Raw genomic sequence first — 18344 nt, 5'->3', positions numbered from 1 at the left:
GTGTCCCATATCACGCGCCTGTCCCTGCATTAAAAAGAAAATACTCCCTCAATATCTTTCATATCACCCAAGACCTGCAACCAAAAAGCGTTGCATCTCGGCATCCTGACTCCCGGCCTAGTGTGGAGACAGGGATATTTCAATCTTCAGGGGAGAATGATCTGATATGGATCTAGGTAAGTTTTCAACAGATTGTACTAATGGGTACATACAGCTATTAGCTAGGGCCAGGTCGATTCTCGATAATGAAAAGTATGTGGAAGAACTACATGAATATGCGCGCTGCCAGGTGCTGTAACCTCCAGACATCCAACAGCCCCACTTCTGTCATTATGTTATGTAGAGAGGAGGGGCCCATTATTAATCTTATAGGAACCACAGAGAATGGAGGGGGAACATAAACCGCCACCAATGCTTTGGCGCTTCGCCACATCGGCCATTCCCCTCACATTCCAGCTAATTATCTTAGTCATTTGAGTCATTTCTGAATATAATCCAGTAATTCCACCCCATAAGCCATGCATACCATATATCTATAGATCTTTGCTCGATCCTTGAGATCTTACCAATGCTGGAGTAATCACCCCCAACCTTTGTTTGGCCCCAATTAGAACATTTCAAACAATCTGCCCTGTAATAGCCCTTATAGATTACCCAACATGGGCATAACCACACTCCTTTGCCCAACATATTCTGCAACATGGCCCAGTCCTGTGCTTTCAAATGCACGGACTAGAGTCTCTTGATAAAGTCCACATGCTACTCACACTCCTGCGCCAAGACTGCTGTAGGTACCTCTCCAACGTACCATTAAGTCTCTTGTGGGTCCGTACTGCCGATGGCGATATGTTCCTCCCCTCCCAACTATAACATGAGGAACTAGGTAGAGAATGGGGGAGAAGAAGGAAATATAACAACTCAAACACCCCGTCAGGGGGAAGAACATTATAGTGTCAGAACAACTGTTCCTCCCAGTCTGGTATATAGTCCTGATCAAAAGTTTAAGACCACTTGAAAAATGGCAAAAAATCATATTTAGCATGGCTGGATCTTAACAAGGTTCCAAGTAGAGCTTCAACATGCAACAAGAAGAAATGGGAGTGAGACAAAACATTTTTTGAGCATACAATTTAATGAAAACAACAAATAAACTGAAACAGGCTGTTTTTCAGCTGATCAAAAGTTTAGGACCACACCTCCCAAAAAAAACGAAACCCCCCAAAACAGAAATCTAACTTCCAAACATGAACTCAGTAATGAGTAGCTCAGCCGTTATTGTTTATCACTTCAAAAATTAGTTTTGGCATGCTTGATGCAAGCGTTTCCATGAGGTGAGTGGGAACATTTCTCCAAGTGGTGAAGACGGCCGCACGAAGCCCATCTACTGTCTGGAACGGTTGTCCATTTTTGTAAACTTCCCTTGCCATCCATCCCCAAAGGTTCTCAATTGGATTTAGATCAGGGGAACACGCAGGATGGGCCAAAAGAGTGATGTTATTCTCCTGGACGAAGTCCCTTGTCCTGCGGGCATTGTGTACTGTAGCGTTGTCCTGTTGAAAAACCCAGTCGTTACCACACAGACTAGGGCCCTCAGTCATGAGGAATGCTCTCTGCAACATCTGGACATAGCCAGCGGCCGTTTGACGCCCCTGCACTTCCTGAAGCTCCATTGTTCCACTGAAGGAAAAAGCACCCCAGACCATTATGGCACCCCCTCCACTGTGGCGCGTAGAAAACATCTCAGGTGGGATCTGCTTGTCATGCCAGTAACGTTGGAAACCATCAGGACCATCAAGGTAAAAAAAATTCTCATCAGAGAAAAAAACTTTCTTCCACCTTTGAATGTCCCATGTTTGGTGCTCTCTTGCAAAGTCCAAACGAGCAGTTCTGTGGCGTTCAAGGAGACAAGGTCTTTGAAGACGTTTTTTGTTTTTGAAGCCCTTCAGTCTCAGATGGCGTCTGATGGGTATGGGGCTGCAGTCAGCACCAGTAAGGGCCTTAATTTGGGTCGAGGATCGGCCAGTGTCTTGACGGAAAGCCAATTGGATCCTCTGGCTCAGTGCTGGTGACATTTTTTTGGGCCTTCCACTTGACTTTTTTGTTCCATAACCCTCAGGATCATTTAAGAAATTCCAAATGACTGTCTTACTGCGTCCCACCTCAGCAGCGATGGCGCGCTGCGAGAGACCCTGCTTATGCAGTTCAACAACCCGACCACGTTCAAAAAGGGAGAGTTTTTTTTGCCTTTGGTATCACAACGTGTGACTACCTGACAGAAAATGACATTGAATCCACATCTTTGCACAGATTTGGCCTTTTAAAGGCATGTGGTCCTAAAATTTTGATCAGCTGAAAAACAGCCTGTTTTCAGTTTATTCGTTGTTTTCATTAAATTGAATGCTCAAAAAATATTTTGTCTTACTCCCATTTCTTCTTGTTGCATGTTGAAGCTCTACTTGGAACCTTGTTAAGATCCAGCCATGCTAAATATGATTTTTTTGCCATTTTTTAAGTGGTCTTAAACTTTTGATCAGGAGTGTACTTCATGTGCCGACGTCCTTCGTTTTCAGCTGATTCTCATGCAGATCCAACCGCTTCAGTGCGTCTTCCGGATCTTCGAAAAACTGCGTATTTCCCATAGCTGCTACTCTCAATTTCGCTGGAAATAACATGGAGTATGGTATTTGAAGGTGTCGCAATCCCCGTTTAATGTCCATAAAACGAGCCCTTTTTTCTGGACTTCAGGGGAATAGTTCGGAAAGAATGATATCTGGATACCATTAATGGATAAATCCGGATGGTCTCGTGCTCGTCTCAGTATGGTGTCCCTGTCCTTATGATGAAGTGTTTTAGCTAAAATCGGATGTGGTGGTCTACCATGGGGAAGCGGTCTGGTGGGGACTCTGTGTGCCCTTTCCACAGCATTTAGGGGTGATAGTCCCTTGTCTTGAAACTTTTGAGATATCCATATCTCTATATAGTCAGTGGCATTCACACCTTCCACCTTCTCAGGAACACCTACAATTCAGATGTTATTGCGCCACAACCTATTCTCCAAGTCATCTGTCTTGGGAAACAAAGCATCTATATCTCGAGCTGTTGTCTTGGCCGCCATTTTGAGAGGCCCTGTTACATCTTCCAGGTCTGACACCCTTCTTTCCACTTCAGTGGTTCTTTCAACAATTTTGTGTAGGTAATTCCTCATCAAGGACAGATCCTCCCTTAGGCCTCCTGCACACGAACGTTTTTTTTCGGGAACAGAATTGCAGACCCGGAAGTGTGGATCCGCAATTCCGGATCCGGGCAGCACATCATGCAGCCCTATAGAAATTAATGAGTCCGCAATTCAGTTCCGCAAAATGCAGAACGAAATTGCGGACGTGTGAATGGACCCTTAGAAGCTGCGGTGGATCGGCCAAAGTTAGTTAGAGGCCTGTGCCTCTACATAACTTCATCAGATCCACCAACAGTCCAGGGCCTTATTAAGACCGGCGTATAAAACGCTAGTCCTAATAAATGTGTTGTATAGGGACTTGCTCCTTTTGATAGAACAAAAATTGTGGAATGGTTTCAGTTGCCTTCACATGAATTCGCTATTATCATTAATTGTGTGTAAAATAAATAAATATATATTCCGTTTAGTTTTTTAGTGCATGGGATTGTGTCCTGTTTGGTAGAGGACATATATTTAGAATGACATTCTCAAGGAATTTTATGATTTCATTCTCCATATCTGGAGGGATTATCAGTTAGCAGTTTAGAACATAATGAAACTCTTAGTCATATTACAGTTAGGGCTCGTTCACACGAATGTCTGATGCCCGTTGCCGTACTGCGGACCACATTTGTGAATCCGCAATAAACCGCACCGTTCCGTGGCCATTCATTTCAATGGGTCTGCAAATTAGAGATGCGGAACAGTGTGGAATGGAAGAATGGAATGGAACACTACGGAAGCACTACTGAGTGCTTTCTGGGGTTCCGTTCCGTGCTTCCGTACCGCAAAAAGATAGAACTTGCTCTTTCTTTTGGCAGAACAGCAATTTGCAGTCCACAGCACAGGCACAGGCTTCACACGTTCGTGTGAACAAGCCCTTATACTGGGATTATTAAAGGGGTTTTCCAGGTGTTTGATTCCCTTTCCTCCAGCTGGTTCCGCAGCCACATCATTTATGTAGATACAGTAGCCTCTGCATTTGGAATGCTGTGACTTGTATTGCAGTTTACTCCCATTCACTTGAATGGCAATGAGCTGCAGTATCAGGCAAATCTATACTTGTATATGTTTGGTGCCTGTAAATAATGAAAGGCCCATGATGATTTACAGAGATCTCAGGGTTCAGACTCCACCAAGCAAACAAGGATAGGTCATCAATATTTAATTCAAGGAAAGCTCTTTAAAGGAATTTTCCAGGTTGTAGATACTGAGGACCTTTGCATATGCACTGAGCCGGATCCGGCATTTTTTCCCATAGGAATGTATTACTGCCGAATCCGGCATTCAGAATACCGGAATGCCGGATCCGTCCTTCCAGTCTGCTCATGCGCAGACTGAAAAAAAGGTGAAAAAATAAATGCCGGATCCGTTTTGCCGGATGACACCGGAAAGACGGATCCGGCATTTCAATGCATTTTTTCGACTGATAAGGATCCTGATCAGTCTTACTAATGCCATCAGTTGGCATACGTTTTGCCACATCCGGCAGGCAGTTCCGGTGACGGAACTGCTTGCCGGATCTCTCTGCCGCAAGTGTGAAAGTACCCTTAGCCTGTTATAATAAGAAGTAGCCCAGGACCGCCAAAGAAACCATTCTAGATTGTTACGGGGGTTGTCTCAGTGCGGCCTCCCCTCTCCCCCCCTAGTTAAAATCACCTTCCCCCATCATTGGTGGCCAGTGCGGCCTCCCCTCTCCCCCCCCTAATTAAAATCACCTTCCCCCATCATTGGTGGCCAGTGCGGCCTCCCCTCTCCCCCCCCCTAATTAAAATCACCTTCCCCCATCATTGGTGGCCAGTGCGGCCTCCACTCCCATTTTATTCCAAAGGAGCTCCAAAAAATGAAAGGTGGAATCAGATTTTTGGCATGGGCAACTAAAGCTACTTTCACACTACCGTTTGCGAGTTAGTAACTTGCTGATTTTAAAAATGAAAACAATGGAAAGAATGCGGCTGAAAATTGGGAATAAAATAGCTTGATATGACCTTAACTTCACCATAGAACCACTGATAACATCGTTTTCATTAAAGGGGTTTTCCAGCCCAAAAGTTTTATGTTTTCAAGGGAATCTGTCCCCACAATCTAGGCCTCTTTCACAAGACCTTTTTTTTTTCCGTTTTGCGGTCCGTTTTTTGCGTTCCGTATACGGTCCGTATATAACCATTTATTTCAATGGTTCCGCAAAAAAAACGGAATGTACTCCATATGCATTCCGTTTCCGTATTTCCGTTTAAAGATAGACCATGTCCTATTATTGCCCGCAAATCACGTTCTGTGGCTCCATTCAAGTCAATAGGTCCACAAAAAAAACTGAACACATACGGAAATGCATCCGTATGTCTTCCGTATCCGTTCCGTTTTTTGCGGAGCCATCTATTGAAAATGTTATGCCCAGCCCAATTTTTTCTCTGAAATTACTGTACACTGTATATGCCATACGGAAAAACGGAACAGAAAAACAGAACAGAAAAACGGAACGGAAACGGAAACAAAAAACGGAACAATGGATCCGTTTAAAACGGACCTCAAAACACTGAAAAAGCCATACGGTCATGTGAAAGAGGCCTTAGACTGTTATCTGCACCAGCAAATGAGTACTACTGCAGATAAGAAGTCCAGATGCCATTTCTTATTTTCCTACTGCCTCCAGTTTCCCCAGTGTCAGCGCTATGGTGTTCACCACATACGATAAATATTTTAGCATATGGGATCTTTGCAGGCAGGGCTTAACAGGCAGTTTGCTATGTCAGGGATGGGAGAATTCACAAGGCCTTAGGCCCCTTTCACACGGGCGAGATTTTCGCGCAGGTGCAATGTGTGAGGTGAACGCATTGCACCCGCACTGAATCCGGACCCATTAATTTTTATGGAACTGTGCAGATGAATGGTGATTTTCACGCATCACTTGTGCGTTGCGTGAAAATCGCAGCATGCTCCTCCTTATGCGTTTTGCACGCAACGCAGGCCCCATAAAAGTGAATAGGGCTGCATGAAAATCGCAAGCATCCACAAGCAAGTGCGGATGCGGTGCGATTTTCACGCACGGTTGCTAGGAGACGATCGGGATGGAGACCCGATCATTATTATTTTCCCTTATAATATGGTTATAAAGAAAAATAATAGCATTCTTAATACAGAATGCATAGTACAAGAGGGCTGGAGGGGTTAAAAAAAATAATAAAAAATGTTAACTCACCTTAATCCACTTGCTCACGCAGCCCGGCTTCTCTTCTGTCTTCATCTTTGCAGTGCACAGGAAAAGGACCTGTGGTAATGTCACTATGCTCATCACATGGTTTGCCACATGATCCATCACCATGGTAAAAGATCATGTGATGGACCATGTGATAAGCGCAGTGACGTCATCAAAGGTCCTATTCCTCAAAGAAGACAGAAGAGAAGCCGGGCTGCGCGAACAAGTGGATTAAGGTGAGCTAAATTATTTTTAATTTTTTTTTAACCCCTCCAGCCCTATTGTACTATTCATTCTGTATTAAGAATGCTATTATTTTCCCTTATAACCATGTTATAAGGGAAAATAATAAAATCTAAACAATACTTAACCCAAACCCGAACTTCTGTGAAGAAATTTGGGTACCAAACCTGATGATTTTTCTCATGCGCGTGCAAAACGCATTACAATGTTTTGCACTCGCGTGGAAAAATCGCACATTTTCCTGCGACGCACCTGCATCTTATCCGGGCCAAAAACATGACGCCCGTGTGAAAAAGGCCTTAGACTGCCATAGCAATCAACTAAAACCCTGCAATTCTGGAGGAGAGAGGGAGCACCCTCTCTGTGTCTAACACCTCAGATGCTGCCAGTCACAGACCGCAGCATCTAAAATGTTAAAAGACTGGGATGAAAGTTATTTCTGATCTTGGTAATTGTTGCCAAACACCTGGCGTGTATGAAGAAGGTTTAGCTTGTAAGTCTGCTCCCTACACCCCTCACACTCCTCAGATGTACAGGTACATCCAGGATCATAAAGCAGTTAAACACATATTAATTTTGCTGGCCAGCTAGCCACCAACCGAAGATGGAAGAGATCCGGTCATCTGTAAGATTACTAAAACACTGTGTCAGGTTCATGCAGAAAATCCTACAAACTGACAAACAGTGGGGAAGCTATATTTTTTTGCTTACTTTTATATGTAAGTCGGAGGCCGTACATTTCAGTGCTGTACAGAGACAGATCTGCGTACAGCATTAGGCCTCTTTCCCACGGGCGTGTGCGCCCTGTGGTCGTACTGTGGCCCGCAAAATGCGGGTCGCAATGCACGAGCACAGTCCGTGGGGCAGCCGCATTGGAACGCGGACCCATTCAATTGAGTGGGTGCGCGATCAGGCCGTTCCGTAAAAAGATAGGACATGTTCTATCTTTTTGCGGAACGGAAGTACGGGACGAAACCCCACGGAAGCAGGCAAATATTCCAGGTACTAAAGCAAATATTTAGAGAGAGAAGAAATACCGTAAGTTTGGAGAGTTGCCACAGTTTAACCAGGGATTCCATATTTGTGAGCATCGTTCCCTGGTATCATTCAAAGTGGCATTTAATTTTTCGTAACCGCTAATACCGAAAGTGAGGGAGACTGCCACCTTGACGCGACATGAATCCTGGCAGACATCAGAATATATTGCAAAAGTTTATAGGCAGCATTGTTATATGTCTGTGGTTTAAGGCTTAGCAAATATACAGGAGCCGACAAGGGGAGATCCTTCTTAAACACCTCAAATAATCCTCTCTTAAAGGGGTGTCCGGGTTCAGAGCTGAACCCGGACATACCCTTATTTTCACCCCGGCAGCCCCCCTGAGCCTAGCATCGGAGCATCTCATGCTCCGATGCGCTCCAGTGCCCTGCGCTAGATCGCGCAGGGCACAGGCTCTTTTGTTTTTAATAACACACTGCCGGGCGGTAACTTCCGCCCAGCAGTGTGTTCGGTGACGTCACCGGCTCTGAGGGGCGGGCTTTAGCTCTGCCCTAGCCGTTTTACTGGCTAGGGCAGAGCCAAATCCCACCCATCAGTGCCGGTGACGTCACCGGGGTTCCTGTCAGCCCCATGGAGAGCCCGGTACGTCACCGGAACTCAGAAAAATGCCTTTGCCCTGCGCGATTTAGCGCAGGGCAAAGGAGAGCATCGGAGCATGAACTGCTCCGATGCTCATGTCAGGGGGGCTGCTGGGGTGAAAATGGAGGGCTGTCCAGGTTCAGCTCTGAACCCCTTTAATGTTGGTCCAGAAGTGTCTCACTATGGGACAAGTCCACCAGACATGGAGAGCGTTACCGGTTTCAGGCAACCTCTTAAACATAAAAGTGAGACCATTGGGTAAATTGTGTGTTATCTAGTAGGTACCATATAAACTCTGTGAAGTATCTTTAAAGAGGCATTCACTGTGGAGATCACTTTTAAAGAGGCATTCACTGTGGAGGTCACTGTTAAAGAGGCATTCACTGTGGAGGTCACTGTTAAAGGGGCGGACACTGTGGAGGTCACTGTTAAGGGAGCAGGGTACTGTGAGGTCACTGTTAGGGCAGCGGGGTACTGTGGAAGTCACTGTTAAGAGGGCGGGCCCCTAAGGAGGTCACTGTCAAAGGAGTGGGGTGCTGTGAAACTCACTGTTGAAGGGGCGGGCTGCTGTGAAGGACAAAGTTAAGGGGATGGGCTGCTGTGGATGTCCCATTTTAAAGTGGCGGGGCACTGTGGGGGGTCAGTGTTAATGGGTTGGGGATTTTGGAGATCACTGTTAGAGGGGAGGGGTGCTGTAGAGGTCACTGATATAAGGGAAACTGTCAATATCTTTTAACGACACACACAAATATTAAAGGGAACCTGTCACCGGGATTTTGTGTCTAGCAACCCATGTCCTCAGCTCTATACACACAATCCCGGTGACAGGTTCCCTTTAACCCCTTAAGGACCAGGCCATTTTTTGAAAATCTGACCAGTGTCATTTTATGTGTGAATAACTTTAAAATGCTTTTACTTATCCAGGCCATTCTGAAATAGTTTTTTCGTCACATATTGTACTTCATGCCACTAGTAAAATGGAGTAAAAAAAATTCATTTTGATTTATAAAAAAAATACCAAATTTACAAAAAAAAAAGAAAAATGTGCAAATTTCCAAATTTCTATTTCTCTACTTTTATAATAGATAGTAATACCTCCAAAAATAGTTATTATTTTACATTCCCCATATGTCTACTTGATGTCTGGATCATTTTGGGAATGCCATTTTATTTTTTGAGGACGTTACAAGGCTTAGAAGTCTAGAAGCAAATCTTGACATTTTTCAGAAAATTTCTAAAACCAACTTTTTCAGGACCAGTTCAGGTCTGAAGTCACTTTGTGAGGCTTACATAATAGAAACCACCCAAAAATGACCCCATTTTACAAACTACACATGTATTCAAAACAGTTTTTACAAATTTGTGTTCCACAAGAATTAATGGAAAATAGAGATAAAATTTCAAAATTTTACTTTTTTGGCAGATTTTCCATTTAAATCCATTTTTTTCCAGTTACAAAGCAAGGGTTAACAGCCAAACAAAACTCAATATTTATGGCCCTAATTCTGTAGTTTACAGAAACACCCCATATGTGGTCATAAACTGCTGTACGGGCACACGGCCGCAGAAGGAAAGGAATGCCATATGGTTTTTGGAAGGCAGATTTTGCTGGACTGTTTGACACCATGTCCCATTTGAAGCCCCCCTGATGCATCCCTAGAGTAGAAAATCACCAAAAGTGACCCCATTTCGAAAACTACGGGATAGGGTGGAAGTTTTGTTGGTACTATTTTAGGGCACATATAATTTTTGGTTGCTCTATATTACACTTTTTGTGAGGCAAGGTAACAAGAAATAGCTGTTTTGGCACCGTTTTTATTTTTTGTTATTTACAACATTCATCTGACAGGTTAGATCATGTGGTATTTTTATAGAGCAGGTTGTAACGGACGAGACAATACCAAATATGACAACTTTTTTTGGTTATTTATTTCAGTTTTACATAACAAAGCATAAAAAAAAAATAGAAACTGGATTCCAAAAAAGTTGGGACACTAAACAAATTGTGAATAAAAACTGAATGCAATGATGTGGAGATGCAGATGACAGATCAAACGTTTAATCCGAGTAAATGTATCATTTTAAAGGAAAAATACGTTGATTCAAATTTTCACGGTGTCAACAAATCCCAAAAAAGTTGGGACAAGTAGCAATAAGAGGCTGGAAAAAGTAAATTTGAGCATAACAAAGAGCTGGAAGACTAATTAACACTAATTAGGTCAATTGGCAACATGATTGGGTATAGAAAGAGCTTCTCAGAGTGGCAGTGTCTCTCAGAAGCCAAGATGGGTAGAGGATCACCAATTCCCACAATGTTGCGCAGAAAGATAGTGGAGCAATATCAGAAAGGTGTTACCCAGCGAAAAATTGCAAAGACTTTGCATCTATCATCAACTGTGCATAACATCATCCGAAGATTCAGAGAATCTGGAACAATCTCTGTGCGTAAGGGTCAAGGCCGTGAAACCATACTGGATGCCCGTGATCTCCGGGCCCTTAAACGACACTGCACCACAAGCAGGAATGCTACTGTAAAGGAAATCACAGAATGGGCTCAGGAATACTTCCAGAAACCATTGTCAGTGAACACAATCCACCGTGCCATCCGCCGCTGCCAGCTGAAACTCTACAGTGCAAAGAAGAAGCCATTTCTAAGCAAGATCCACAAGCTCAGGCGTTTTCACTGGGCCAGGGATCATTTAAAATGGAGTGTGGCAAAATGGAAGACTGTTCTGTGGTCAGACGAGTCACGATTCGAAGTTCTTTTTGGAAATCTGGGACGCCATGTCATCCGGACCAAAGAGGACAAGGACAACCCAAGTTGTTATCAACGCTCAGTTCAGAAGCCTGCATCTCTGATGGTATGGGGTTGCATGAGTGCGTGTGGCATGGGCAGCTTGCATGTCTGGAAAGGCACCATCAATGCAGAAAAATATATTCAGGTTCTAGAACAACATATGCTCCCATCCAGACATCATCTCTTTCAGGGAAGACCCTGCATTTTTCAACAAGATAATGCCAGACCACATTCTGCATCAATCACAACATCATGGCTGCGTAGGAGAAGGATCCGGGTACTGAAATGGCCAGTCTGCAGTCCAGATCTTTCACCTATAGAGAACATTTGATGCATCATAAAGAGGAAGGTGCAACAAAGAAGGCCCAAGACGATGGAACAGTTAGAGGCCGGTATTAGACAAGAATGGGAGAGCATTCCTATTTCTAAACTTGAGAAACTGGTCTCCTCGGTCCCCAGACGTCTGTTGAGTGTTGTAAGAAGAAGGGGAGATGCCACACAGTGGTGAAAATGGCCTTGTCCCAACTTTTTGGGGATTTGTTGACACCATGAAATTCTGATTCAACATATTTTCCCCTTAAAATGGTACATTTTCTCAGTTTAAACTTTTGTTCCGTGATTTATGTTCTATTCTGAATAAAATATTAGAAGTTGGCACCTCCACATCATTGCATTCAGTTTTTATTCACGATTTGTATAGTGTCCCAACTTTTTGGGAATCCGGTTTGTATGATTCTTTAGTATCTCCACATTCTGAAAGCCATAGTTTTATTCATTTTTGGGGCGACTGTCTTGTGTAGGGGCTCATTTTTGGGGGGGATGAGATGACGGTTTGATTGGCACTATTTTTGGGTGCGGATGACTTTTTGATCGCTTGCTATTACACTGTCTGTGTTTCAGGATCTGCAGTTCAGAGCATGGACACACTCTTTTCCCCTTTTGTTCTGGATGCTATGGCCTATGTGCCTGTATCTCCTTACCCCCTCCTTCACATTGAAATGTCTGTGCAAGCCACCATTTTGCTACCAAACTTTAGCTCAGAACGTTCCTTAGGCACATAACAGGCTATGTCTGAATAGTATTAAAGATTTGTCTCACTTCAGCAAATGGCATTTATTATGTTAAGTTAATACAAGCCAATTACTAATGTATTGTTATTACCCATATTGCCTCCGTTGCTGGCTGGATTCATTTCTCCATCACATTATACATTGCTCATTTCCATGCTTATGACCACTCTACATTCCAGAAGCGGTGGCAGTGCTTTCCCATTATAGGAAAAAGCTCCGGCCTCTTGGGTGGCCGGGACAGCGCATACTACGGTGCTTTTTTCTATAGTGTGCAAGCATGACCATCGTTGCTGCATTGCAGGGTGGTCGTAACCCCTGGAAACAAGCCTTGTATAATGTGATGGAAAAATTAATCAAGCCAGCAAAGGAGGCCATATAGACAATCACCAGACATTAAATTAGTAAGTGCCTTGTATTTTTTTTCTACATGATGAATGCCATTTGCTGACGTGATACAACCCCTTTAACCTCTGCAGTGCTCAGTAAGGGGCTAACAAGAAGGGAAAGGTGGGAGTATTACAGTATGCTGGATAGGACTAATATACTATATGACCCACAGGGTTTTGTCTGTAGTCTAATCATGGGACACACAGCTTTCTTTATGACATGCATCTCTAAAATAGTCGGTATTTGTAATGAACACTTTTTGCAAAGTCTGATTTATTTTTTAAATGGTTCCAGGGTAAATGTGGCCTTTAAGTGTTTTTAGAACCATGTCCATAAGGATAGAAAAAAAATAAAAATAATCTACATCTCCTAAAAATAGGCTCCTGGTGGTCTAGTGTATTTAAGTGAGAAAATGTAGTGTTAGGCTCCATTCAGACGTCCGTAGAATGTGTCCGCACCCGTTCCGCAATTATCCTGAACGGGTGCGGACCCATTCATTCTCTATAGGGTAGGAATGGATGCGGACAGCACACAGTGTGCTGTCCGCATCCGCATTTCTGGAGCGTGGCCCTGAACTTCCGGTCTGCGGCTCCGGAAAAAAATAGAACATGCCCTATTCTTGTCCGCAATAGCCGACAAGTATAGGCAGTTTTATGGGGGTGCCGGCCGGGTGTATTGCGGATCCGCAATACACTACAGACGTGTGAATGGACCCTTACAAAGAGGAGGTCATTGAAGAAACAATAAGGGTAAGAAAAGGTATTTGCACGTCTCATTGCCATCCATATGGATGATTTGTACTTAGTAAATCTCAATCCCTTAGCTATAGATAGAATACTATGTTTACTCATAGGCTACATTCACACGTGATGATTTCATGGTAGTTTTTCTACCGGGGTTTCTTGCTGCACCGCCATGTGTGCAGTGTCACTCATCATTCACACACTGTAACCTGAATCATGAAACGCCAACATCCCGGCTTAGATGCTTGTATTCCCCTAATGGACAGACACAGGAGGGGATACAAAAATGAGAAATATTTAATCTATTCTTATCTTGCTGTTTGAATCCGATTCTGGCTTTGACTCAAAATGTGCATCAAAACACTGCCCCCAGGGATGGTCAGCCCCCAAAAACTGTCCAGTAGCTCAATATTCTGGGCTTGTGTGTCACTGAAAACCATAAGTCAGTCAACTAGGTGGCCTCACTAGTACCGCTCCTCACGAGTACAGATATTACATTAGTTATATAACATAGTAATAGGAATGGGTGCAGTCCACATAACATGATATCATAGAGCTGCTTCTGCATGTTTACAGGCTTGCATTTTTTCATTGGTCCTGGCTTAGTAAATCCTCCCACTTTTGAATGCAGCAATTGGTTCCCAGCAATATAGCCGGCATCTGTGCTGACCAATCCATGCAGAGAGTGAGGATGGCACTCTTAGTTGCACTCTCTTTTGGTCAGACCTTTCTTCCTGTGTTGTCGGAGTGCAACCACCGGGTCTCCATGGTGGTCACCGAGCAACTGTGGATCCATATTGTTTTTTGGCACAATAGGTGCCAAAAAAATCTGATATGTACAGTATGTCATCAGTTATGCCGCTATATGCAGCAATGGAAGTTAATGGGGCAGGGTGTGCAGGAGCAGGAGTCGTGTGTTGGTTGCATCATTTATATACATCCATATAGTGATATATGAAGGGCAGTCTTTACATATACTGTATAGTCCTCCTGTAGAGAGACAAGGGGCACCATAACTATGTATAGAGCTCTATAGTGAAAACTGGAGCACCAGAGGTGTACATATACTGTATATAAAGTGATGGTGCTCTATATTTGACTGTAGAGCTGCTTATAGGGTTTGGGATTCTACCCTATTCGGTTAAAGGGGATTCCATTATATGATCCATTCCATTGGCTACGTGTTGGCCCTGCCTGCTGCCAATTTACTGTATACCCACCTACAACACTGAGCTACTTTGTGATTATTTAAATTTTTTAGGGCCACTTCAAGTTTCCAGTAGACCCCTGACTGCTGCAAAGACTGATCCCAGCCTTAGGGGGATTTCCAATAAGAGGGTGGAGAGGTGCCCTGCCTGCATGATCACCCTACACTGAAATGAATGGGAGATACAGAAATAGCCAAGGAAGGCCGCATTCACAAAACTGTGTCACGGTCCGCACCACAATGCAGGGTGCACACGGCTGGTGCCCGCGTTTGGCGGATCCGCGGTTTGCAGTCTGCAAAACAGACACGGTTGTGTGAATACAGCCGAAAAGTCACTTTGTTCTCAAGATTGGTGGAAGTCCCAGCATTTGGACCCTACTAATCACATATTATTATTGCAACATATTTTAGCAGGAAAACCATTGCTGTATGAAGAAAGGTATTGCCAGTTTCTTTACCAGTGCTAGCTGACTGTAATGGAACGAGCGTCCATTTATATATGTGTAAGTCATGAGTATGTCCTGTAGAACTGTACGGAAAAGACACACTGCGGATTCCATCTAATTCCTCTTACACAGATATTAATATTAGTCTATATACATCCATAATAAAATTCCAGCTCACCTTTTTGTAGATTTAATCAACCCCTGGGGCACGGAACAGGTAAAAGAGTCCTTTGGTAGCAAAACAATAATAAATGAAGTTCCAGCACTGCAAAGCAATTGTTGTGTCGCTTGTCTCTTTATTCGTGGTAGCAAAATTACAGCATGTGGATCAGACCTCACACACTTCAGACACTTAGTCCTTAGTCATAACTGATAAGAAAATATATATATACATCCACCATAGTACAATGTGTATTTAACACAGCAAGCCGGCGGATAACAATCTCACTAACGTGTTATATCACACTCAGTTATACATACATATTCATCTAAATTATAAGATTTATGTGCATTGAAGCCAAGTATTATACCATAAGCCTCACATCCAGGAGAAAGGAATTGAACGTCCCCTCTTTCTGTCTATGCCACCTGTCAAACAATAACTATGGTAAGGATTATTCTCCATTGCTTGACCTTTTAAGGCATTCTCGGGTATGCTGGAGTCATTGTGAGAGCAATACTCATACAACGGTCTCTTCATACACTGAATTAGGTCACTGTATTTACCAAGTCAACTTCGCAAACTAATATTAGTTTAAGACGAGATGAATTTAAAAGTAGAATAAATAATAGCAACTTGTATCAGTGTATCAGGCGACACATAGAAGAAAATATCTAAGGTTACAGTAACTGATGGGGGAGGTGGACCCAGAAAATGTCACCTTCTAAAAGTTGCCCCCCTATAACAGAACTGGAACGGCAGAAGCTTTCATGATTATAGAATGTGATATTTTTCTTATAATATTTATACAATCTTCAAAGAAAGTCATGAGGAAATTCCTAATCCCTGCAACACCAGAAATACATTTGACGTCACCGATGCATGTAGGATGTTTCTATAAATGGAGGTAAAATTACTTTGGATCGCTTCAAAACTTATCATCTTGACAGATGGAATTTTTTATTTTTTTTGAAAAATAAACAGCTATTAAACTCTTAAAGAATAAAGAAAATGAAGAGTAAAACATTGTTGAGTTTCTTACCATGCTGGGCTTTGTGTAGGGAGAGCTCTAGGTATTCGGGGCTTGCTCCTAATTCCAAACTTGCCAAGAACTCCAGTAAATGAGGCAGAGGGTAGAGTGTCAGACAACTGCAGTAAAGAAGAGATGGCCAGGAAAGGAGAGCAGAAATGAAACGCAGAGAGTCACGATATAAGGACAGGCTAAGGGAAGAGTGGGAAAGGCAAAGAGAGGGTAGCCTGATGAACTGCAGTATAATATAGTTCAGAGGAGGGTGGGTCATTGGAGAAGGCAGGCAGCCAGTCACTCAATGCCCTGCTCATGCTCATAGCCCACATGCTGTACTGACAGCTGCACTGTGCCTAGGTCATCTACACCAAGACACACTTAACTCTTCACCGCCTGGTCATAGTTAGAAAAGCATACCTAAAAATTGTAGTATTTAGCACCCTGCACAGTCCAGAATACAAATCTTTGTAGCTCAGGCGTTGTAGGATGACTTGCTCCTTATTAAATAGGCATTATCCCCAAACACTTTTGTTATCACCCACTAAAAACATCTAGGGTATGTTCACACAACGCATTTTAAAATTCCACCACGTTTTTTTTTAACCTGTGGATATTTACTTCAATAGAAAACTGCATTTTTAGCATGTGGTTTTTTGGCATGATCTGCACAAAAACCGCATGGGCACATACAGAGCTGCTGCTTCTATTTACCACATGGGAAAGAAAAGCAAGTGCCGTTTTCCATTGAAATGAATGGCTGTTTTGAGGGGTTTTTTTGGAGCTCATTTTGAGGCAGAAACTCCAAAATCAGCGCCAAAAAAACAGTGTTCACTGGCCCCCAAGCAGGATTTGTAACAACTCCTGGACTCACGGTATGGCCACACATGACATATATACTGCAAAAGCAGAATTATGTTTGGAAAACCCGCAGCAGAAAAGTGACAGAAATTTTAAAACTCTCATCCACACTGCAGATATTTTCCCCACTTGACCTGCGATTCAAATTTTAGATACACAGAATGTCCGTTTATGCTGCAAATTTCACCAATGCACAGTGTGATATCTGCGGCTTTTCCGCAGCAAAAGGTTGAGCAAGATTAGAAAATAGGTCTTTTTTTTTTTTTTTTTTTTAAACAGCACCGCTCTTGTATGAGTTGTATGTAGTACTGCGGCTCATCCATATTTGATTAAATGGGACTAAGCTCCAGTGCCACACTCCAGTGGACGAGAGCGGCAGGGGTGCACCTAGCATTTCTGCTGCCTTAGGTGAAAACTGAAACGGCGCCCCCCCCCCCATGCCAATTTCCTAACCTAACCCCTTTACCACAATGAAAGCACTCATTGCCCATGGCCCTTCTGCTGCCCCCTCTTGCCCCTTCCTGGTGCTGCCTGAGGTTATTGCCTCACCTGGTCTCATTGGTGGTGCACCCCTGGAGAGAGGTGCTGTTGCGAGAGGGGAAGCATATCTGTTTCATTCCGGACTACCCCTTTAAATTTAGAGTTGTTTTTGAATCTGTGTCTCAACATGATTACTAAGTAGTAGGTTGTTGCAATAATAACACATGATTGACAATTTCCTCATCACCTCAGTCTTGATCATGCTGCCATAGCTATGAAGAAGCACATTCTGTATTTCCAGAATGTACACATCCAGAGAGATATCTAATCCCAATGAAGAAACGTATAATGCAATAAACCACTGAACTGCACATGGCTTACACTTCATGGTAGTACTTTATGGCCCTAAATAGTGTCATTTACTAATGATATATTCTTTATACCTATACACCTATACTATATATTTAACCCGTCAATGACTAGGCCTGAAAAGGCCATAATGACCGGACCCTTTTGCGATTTAGCGCGTGTGTTGGTTTGACAGTCCTGATTTTTTTATTTTGTTGGACTACCAAAATATTTTTTATAATTCTTTATCTTTATAGTGGTGTTACTTATCATTATAATGATAATGATAATAGCTACTGACAGTTACCTGTAGAGATCAGGAAATCATGGCTGTTATTAGACCTAGTGGCCAAAATTCTAAAAAATCTGTTCAACACAAAAAAACATAATTTAAACAATAGGTAATTTTCTGTTGACACGTTCCCTTTAGCTTTTTAGATGCGTATAGTTGTGAGACTGCTGCTGTTTTCACTGACTGGCTATTCAAAGAGACCGTGTGCTGTATTTTGGTGATACAACCTGGGAATATGAT

At 43.0% G+C, this 18344-nt stretch overlaps 1 protein-coding gene across 1 annotated transcript in view; it reads right to left on the bottom strand.

The window, feature by feature from the left end:
* CFL2 (cofilin 2) overlaps window positions 1–16367 on the bottom strand; it is a 54908-nt gene extending 38541 nt beyond the window's left edge. The window contains exon 1 of the mRNA XM_044272482.1: window positions 16142–16367. Coding sequence (XP_044128417.1) covers window positions 16142–16144 — 3 coding nt within the window. The 5' untranslated portion in view covers window positions 16145–16367. The remainder of the gene's footprint in view (window positions 1–16141) is intronic.
* Between the last annotated feature and the right edge of the window lie 1977 nt (window positions 16368–18344).

This window comes from Bufo gargarizans, chromosome 11, assembly GCF_014858855.1.
Source record: "Bufo gargarizans isolate SCDJY-AF-19 chromosome 11, ASM1485885v1, whole genome shotgun sequence".
NCBI lineage: Eukaryota > Metazoa > Chordata > Amphibia > Anura > Bufonidae > Bufo > Bufo gargarizans.
Note: the sequence above shows the minus strand (reverse complement) of the source record. Positions and strands in the feature narration are given on the sequence as shown.